Here is a 7,916-nt window from a genome sequence, read left to right as displayed (position 1 = left end):
TATTTATCTAGTAAAGTTAGAAAGATTAACCTAGGTAGTTTTTTAGATGATTTGTAAGATTTTCTGTTGGCACAAATAATATTTCTTGGAATATAATTTTTTTTGTATTGTTTGTTAAAAAAATCTGCTAAAGCATGGAATCACTCATGTTTGTAAACACAAAACTTTACTCTAACAATTTATGAACTGCGTTTCTAATATGTCTTGCCTATGCAGTCAAAATCAAACAGCTGATCAGTTTAAACTGTTTGAACTTAAAGTAACATTATTACAAAGCATGAAGTTAATTGTAATCTTTACATGCATAAGTAGTAGTATTTCAGTTTTAACGTGATTGTTATATGTATTTAATTAATTGAAAGTTCATCAATTATATAAGCTGTTTAGGTACTAAGTATAGCCCAATATGTATTTCAATTAGTAAAAAATATTACACGTCCTTGTGAAATCTTGAACGTCTTTATTAAAAAACTAGTGGCTACGCCCCTAGAAGCCTCTAGGGACACTTAAGTCGACCACATTCCATTATAAATTTGAATTTCAAAAGAGTAAAAAAACTATTTTTTGGGAGGAGGGGGTGAAGACACCCTCCCCAAAAATAGTTTAAAACCTTCCTAGGGCCTAAAAGAAGCTTCACTGTAAAGGAGAACAATATCGGTTCAGCGGTTAGCGAGATCCTTCGGGACAGACAAAAAACGCTTACTTCTTTATAAAATAGGATAAACTTTAATTTAGTAAAAGCTTGTAAATTTACATATACAGGTGAAAATGCGTTCTGATAGTCTAAAACTATTTGGCCAAATTGGAAAATTTAATAAAAACAGGTCCAATATTTTCTTATTCTAATTTACTTTAAGGTGAAGATTCCTGATATGAATTCAAATAATCCTTTTCTTTATTTGTTATATTGATCCATAACAGTTCTTTTAATATATTTATGCTTCGCTTTATATGGATGTTATCATAGTAGTTCTTCTTCTATTCTGATTGTAGTTGTCTTTTAGGGCTCAAACTCGAGGCTTAGTTGCCCTTCCATGTGTAACAGAAGTTCATCATGAAAGAATCAAGAACAATATTCTATATCCACCAAAAGATATTCAGGTTTCAAATAAGTTTTTATTAATTATAGTATCTACAAAGGGGGAGGGGAAAATTATTTTAAACCTTTCTTTTACCCAGGAGATTCAGCTGTGATTCAGCGATTTAATTTGACATTTGAAATGATTGACATTGCTGAAAATTTGGATATTTATGTCGGTTGTCGTAATACTTTTTTTGTGCTGTAACTAAAAGTCAGTGGATAAGAAGGTGAGGATAAAAAGAAAGTGGGTTTTGGGGATATTAATATCTAGAATTGTTTGTCAGAATCCTGGTCCCTTGCACTTGACATCATAAAGATGTTCAGAATTTCTCAGATTCAGTTGACTAACAAAACCTATCCAAATTCATTTAATATTTAGTTGTCAAACAGAACCTATACTGATTTAATATGGGAGGATATGGCATGCAAGGGTCACTTTCCAGCTGTTACATGTGCTCTTACTGAAAGGTAATAATCAAACACTTTTCTTAGACAAAGAAACAAAAAATTCTAAATGAATGTGTAATTCAGACAAAATATTATCGAACATTCCAGAAGTTTTTTTTCATGTTTTCATAAGAAGTGATTTTTTTAGGACAGTAAGCCATGGAGAATTACAAGAAGAGGCTCTAAAACTATCAAATACCTTTCAAGGTATGTAGTCATTCGTAAGGAAAACAATAATAGCTTAATAATAATACATTGAAGATAAACTTTTTATTTGTAGGCATGTCAGAAGTCAAAACAGTTGGGATAATACTGCCCAACTGTATAGAATACCCCATTATTGTAGCTGGGTGTATGCACGCTGGTCTTACTGTAACTACAGTAAATCCTGCTTACACAATCTCTGAAATTGCTCACCAACTCAAAGCTGCAAATGCTGATGTAATTTTTGCTTGCAGTCTTCAACAGGAAAAAGTAAGTTTTTAAAGAAATAATTTGTTTAATTTAGATTTCATAATAGCTTTTGACTCTTAAATGAATGTGACCAACTTTTTGATTTTTAAATTTTAGATCTCTGAAGTCGGCAAGGCCTACCCTCTAAAGCAGATTATTTATGTTGACACTGAATACACTAAAACAGGAGTTAATGATTCATCAGCTGTTCCATTTGAAAGTTTTAAGTCATCAACACCAGCTACTACTCAACCAGTGATAGGGATGTAAAATTTGAAATCATTTGTTGTAAATTTGATACATTTTAACACTTATAATATTAGATTACTGATTATCAGTGAAAAGGAATTTTTTTGTTATATATCTCAATTTATTGTTACAACCCTATTGAACTAATCAGATACTGTGAACAACATAGCATTAATGCCATTCTCCAGTGGAACGACTGGTCCACCAAAGGCAACAATCATCATTACCAAACTATTCAACAACTTTTACTTTTCCAAGATTGAAGTTTTGTATCACAAAGTTTTCTAAAGAACAGTTGGAAAGTAATTTGTTATCCTCAAAATGAGAAGAGGAAAGTCAATTAAATTTTGTTTGTCTTAATTTTAAAAATCCTCTTTCCCAATACCTGGCTATTTTTTTTTAGAATTGCAAAGTTTGGTGTAGGTCCATGAAGCAGTTAACCAACTAAACCTATTATTTAGTTAGTTTGTTTTGTTATTTAGAATACTTATCCTTGGGAATAGTAGAAGTTTATATCCGTATACTGATTTTCTATACTCATTAAAATTCTAGTGACAATTTCTTTGGAAAATAAAAAAAACAGGCCTGAAAGTTTTGCCTGTAATTACTATTTAGACTGATGAGCTTCTGTTGAGAAATGAATCAATAACTTTTCTACTACATTCTTTTTTAGAATTCAGTTCTGAATTCAAATTTATTTGTTATATTAGATTTTTTGTGCTGTCCTAATGGATTTGTATTTTTGTTAGTAAAATATATATGTATTGTAGACAATTGACAAGAAATATTTATTGAGAAAAAAAGATTTCTTATACCATTTTCTTATTGTGATTGTTATAAGGGAGTGCAACTAACCCAACAAAATATGGTAATGCAAACACTAACAATTGCCAGTGATGGAGAATTATTTACCAGGGCCTTTGGAAACTACCAGGTAAAAGTTTGTGTCATTTTTTAATATGTAGTTATGATTGTGAATTAGGGTGTGCAATTAACACAGCAAAATATTGTTATGCAAGCATTGGCAACTTGTAGTGATGGGGAAAGATTTACAAGATCATTTGGAAACTATCAGGTAGAATCTTGTATCATTTTTATAAAACAAAAATTATGATTGTACATACAAGCTAGGGAGTCCAGGTGACCCAACAAAATATGGTCATGCAAACTTTAGCTATAGGATATGATGGGGAAATGTTTGCAAGAGCTTTTGGAAATTACCAGGTTCAAATATTGTAAAAAAAATATGAAAAATTCCATGTAGATCTGTGGTACATTTTATTTTTCTATCTTTTTTGCTAAAAATACTTTTTTAGGATACAACAATCGCAGTTTTGCCCATGTTTCACATATTTGGAATGGGTGTCACTATGACAGGAGCTCTATGGGCAGGTGCCAGACAAATTACAATTCCTAGGTAATTTTTGTAAAGTAGCATCATTGTAAAATTAGTTTCTTTGGATATGTGTGTGTCTGTTAGGAAAAGTAATATATAATTACTTTAAGAAAGCTAACTGTCTGTATTTAGGTTTGATGCTGCCTTATACTTACAGTGTATAAGGAAATACAGACCAGCATTTCTTCATGTAGTTCCACCTCTTGTCAGCTTCTTGGCAAACAACCCACAAGTTACTTCAGAAGATTTATCAAGTCTTAGAGAGGTGGATATAAATTTCTATAATAAATTTTTGTGTTTCCTTAAATGAAAGATTTCACAGTTAGGGGGTTGAATCCATTTTTATAGAAGCAGAAATACAATCTATAATTACGGTTTTGACCCTCTAAAAAAACGTAATCTACCATTCCCTTTTCCCTCTCTCTTGGTGATGATATCAACGCAGATACAATTTTTGAAATGTACCATTCCACTTTCAATAGAGGCGAAACTGGAATGGTACATTTATGTTTACATATCAGCGTATTCATAAACATTGATTTCCTTATTTAAATCAACATAATAGTAATGGTATATTCAAGTTATTATTTTTATTTTACACAAAAAAAATCTAATTATAAATAGTATTTTATACATTCCTATGATTAACATAATTTAAAAATAGTATGTATGATTTCAATTTTGTCGATATATAAAGTGTAAACCACCATTCCAATTTCGCCTCTCTTGAAAGTGGAATTATATAGTTCAAAAATCGTATCAGCATTGATGATATCATCACCAAGAGAGGCAAAATTGGAATGGTAGATTACAAAAATCATATTGGCGTTGATGATATCATCACAAAGAGAGGGGAAAGTGGAATGGTAGATTATGTTTTTTATCATTACTATTATGTCAATTTAAATAAGGAAATCAATGTTTATGAATACGCTGATATGTAAACATAAATGTACCATTCCAGTTTCGCCTCTTTTGAAAGTGTAATGATACATTTCAAAAATCGCATCAGCATTGATGATATCATCACCAAGAGAGGCAAAATTGGAATGGTAGATTACAAAAATCATATCGTCTTTGATGATATCATCATCAAGAGGGGGGAAAGTGGAATGGTAGATTACGATTTTTAAAGGGTCAAAACTGTAATCATAGATTATATTTCTGCTTTTATAAAAATGGATTCAACTCCCTAACTGTTTCAGTTAACAAATAACTTTTATAAGTCTTATACAAATAACAATTCAAAATGTTGTTAGATAAATTGTGGAGCTGCTCCATGTGGAAGTGCCCTGCAGAGCAGTTTTATGGTCAAAGCTCCACGAGTCAGTTTCAAAGAGGGCTGGGGCATGAGTGAGGTTACTGGAGCTGGTACTATGTTTATCAGGTAAGCTTTTCTTCTCCACTTACAATAATTTTAGTAATTTTATAAAAACTCTTAAGAAATTTTATATTCACTGAATATTATATTAATAACCAATCATTTAATAAATTTAGATCACACCAAAAATTCACTCCTGGATCTGTGAATCAAGTTCTGCCAAATATGAGGTAGCAATATTGCAGAAAACAATACAAATATTTTCTAAATTATGATGATCCTAAGATATAAACAGGAATATAGACAGACATACAAACAGACGAACAAGCATTCAGATAGATAGAAAGAATTTATAAACCAACATAAATAAAAACTTATTTCTTGAAACAATTAAAACTTAAGCTGTACACTTAAACATAACCAATTTGTAGGGTAAGAATAGTAGATCCTGAAACAGGGGCTGTTCTTGGTCCTAATGAACATGGAGAACTTCAATGTGTGGTGAGCTTTAAGTTTCATTTAAGATATAAAATACCACAGAGGGAAAAAAAATTGCCTAAATTATGTTTGCAAGTCAAATTTTGCTATTTTAAAATATCATAGTGAATATATGATTTTGTGATTTAGGGACCATGTGTAATGAAGGGTTACTTCAACAATGAGAAAGCTAATGCTGATACTTTTACAGAGGTGCATTATTTATTTAAATCATTATTAGCAAAGCTATTCAATAGATTGTATATCAGTCAGTTTGCCCTATACATAGAGAGGAAATATCTTTTTCATTTGCTTTAGAAATTGGTATTTTTTATGCAGATTCCTTAACCTGTGAAATTTAGGATGGCTGGATGAGAACAGGGGATATTGGATACTACAACGAAGATTACCTACTCTTTATCTCTGATAGAATGAAAGAATTAATAAAGGTTAACATTCATATCCAAGAGTATCTTCTCTTTGTTCTCTAACAGTGTGAAGTAGACTATAAAAGTTTTTTAAATTTTTAATCAATATAATTTGAAATCTGCATAAAATTCTAAGGATTTTTTATGAAATTAGTTTTTTATATAATTCTTTATTTAAAGGCGCAAATACAAATTAAGTTAAATAATTTTGAGATCTGTGATTGGTGGATTGAAAACTATCTGCGCTCTGATTGGAGAAGCTTAAGTGACGTACATCATTCAACCAATTAGAGCGTAGGTAGTTTCCAATCCAGCTATCCTATTGGTCAAAATTTATTAACTTAAATCGTATTTGCGCCTTTAAATAAAGAATTATATAAAAAACGAATTTTATAAAAAATCCTTAAAATTTTATGCAGATTTCAAATCTATTATATTGATTAAAAATCTTTCCAACTTTTATAGTCTAGTGTGAAGGAGTTTACAAATCCTACTTGTAAGACAGCATATACCTCTTACATTCTTCAATAAACTCAAACCTACTGTTGCCATCTGGTTAATAAGGTTTTTTTTTGTCTAGGTAAAAGGTATGCAGGTTGCTCCAGCAGAGCTTGAGAATGTGCTGCGCCAGCTGGAGGGTGTCCAAGATGTGGCTGTTCTTGGTATTGAAGATGACAGGGCTGGCCAACTTCCAAGAGCATTTATTGTCAGGTAAGAACTTCATCCATGTATACAACAACCCTTATATCATTTTTAGAAAAGAGTAGAAAAGAGTTTTCAAAGGAAATTCTTAATTAAAAGTAAAAAATTTACGTATTTGAAACATAACTTACATAAAGCTCTAATAACAAAATTGATTATTTTTTTCAATTTCAACATGATTTGAACATAAACCTTATAAGCAGCGCAATAAAAACTTTATTATTAATTAATATTACAGGAAAAGTGAGGACCTTACAGAGGACAAAGTGAATAATTATATGGAAGAGAAACTATCAGCTCATAAACAATTAAAGGGTGGCATAGTGTTTACTGATACCATCCCAAGATCTGCTGCTGGCAAAATTCTAAAACGAGAACTTATTGGCAAATAACTTCAAAACAAAGCTTTATGGAGAAAATTTGTTAATTAAGGTTCATAACTTAATCTTATCTGTTCTGTTAAATGTAAAAAGTCTAAAGATACATCCAAATTATAAGATAATGGGATGTCTATCTGCCTGTTCTAAAAGATCTAGCTAATCTGATGACCAATACCCTACCCTCAGAAAAAGTGCCTTTAAAACCTTCCTCATTCCTTTACTATTTTTTTCCTAAGCATTATTCCTGTTTTGACAAGGGCCTAAAATGTAAGGAGGTGCGTAGCCACTAGCTGTAAAATATGTTTTCGTAAATTCACATTTTGTATTTTAGTTGTAATTAACAATGACCTTAAATTATGCATTTTATTGTTACATTTATTTATATTTTCTTGTTAATCTTGTCTTAATTCAATAAATATCTGGTTGTAGTTATTTTCACTAAAATTAAATAATAATAAAATGTAAAATGTCATATTTATTTTTAAAAGGGTATATAAATCTATCTTTTCCATAAAAAAACATGTACAGAATTTTTAAAAACGAAAGATTAATTTTATCTTGAATGGCATATTACTAAATCTCTAATTATTATTAAAAGCTTAACTTTTTTATAATTAGGGTCTGTGCGTCCGTAACATACATGTGTATCGGATAACTCTTATGGTTGTTTTATGCATATTAGAATTGTCCTATGTATTTCAAACTTTGCATGATTATTTCTGGAACAGTTAGGTACAAATTAGAGATGGTAGAAACTCTATGATAGTTTCCTGCATATCTGAGCATTGCACTGACCAAAAAATATGTTCTTAATATTATTTTTCTTATTTACTTACAGGGTGTGAAACAAAAAAGTGAAAAATCATATAAGGATAAATATTACAAGGATTTACACAGTTTTTGTTTCATATTTTATGTTTGAATCTTGGGTCTTAGTGTTTGCCCAAAACTTAAATTTTTAGTAGCGAAGCTACTCTATAAT

The 7,916-nt window shown here is 30.3% G+C and overlaps 1 protein-coding gene across 3 annotated transcripts; it reads left to right on the top strand.

Moving 5' to 3' along the window:
- Positions 1-715: 715 nt before the first annotated feature.
- LOC145314725 (uncharacterized) lies at positions 716-7,362 on the top strand. 3 transcript variants are annotated; one of them, XM_080154783.1, is made up of 17 exons: positions 716-824; positions 1,005-1,101; positions 1,461-1,549; positions 1,677-1,735; positions 1,809-2,002; positions 2,099-2,243; positions 2,382-2,440; positions 3,362-3,454; positions 3,547-3,647; positions 3,759-3,891; positions 4,886-5,013; positions 5,124-5,177; positions 5,379-5,448; positions 5,575-5,637; positions 5,787-5,873; positions 6,433-6,563; positions 6,793-7,362. In XM_080154783.1, the coding sequence occupies exons 1-17, from the start codon at positions 769-771 to the stop codon at positions 6,944-6,946; spliced, it is 1,713 nt and encodes a 570-aa protein (XP_080010909.1). In that variant the 5' UTR covers positions 716-768; the 3' UTR covers positions 6,947-7,362. The 3 variants fall into 3 exon arrangements, with proteins under 3 accessions (XP_080010909.1, XP_080010901.1, XP_080010893.1); XM_080154775.1 differs by lacking the exon at positions 3,362-3,454 and adding an exon at positions 3,213-3,305; XM_080154767.1 differs by lacking the exon at positions 3,362-3,454 and adding an exon at positions 3,072-3,164.
- Positions 7,363-7,916: the final 554 nt, after the last annotated feature.

Source organism: Acartia tonsa, chromosome 1 (assembly GCF_053477335.1).
Source record: "Acartia tonsa isolate MP-2025a chromosome 1, ASM5347733v1, whole genome shotgun sequence".
NCBI lineage: Eukaryota > Metazoa > Arthropoda > Copepoda > Calanoida > Acartiidae > Acartia > Acartia tonsa.
This window is presented reverse-complemented; position numbering and strand designations above follow the sequence as displayed.

Bases quoted from the DNA above. Each gene is read 5' to 3' on its own strand.
- LOC145314725 (XM_080154783.1), top strand. From the start codon at position 769: ATGCGTTCTGATAGTCTAAAACTATTTGGCCAAATTGGAAAATTTAAT. The intron at 1,736-1,808 runs GTATGTAGTCAT...TTTTATTTGTAG, and splicing joins ACTATCAAATACCTTTCAAG to GCATGTCAGAAGTCAAAACA. The intron at 5,874-6,432 runs GTTAACATTCAT...TTTTTTGTCTAG, and splicing joins GAATGAAAGAATTAATAAAG to GTAAAAGGTATGCAGGTTGC.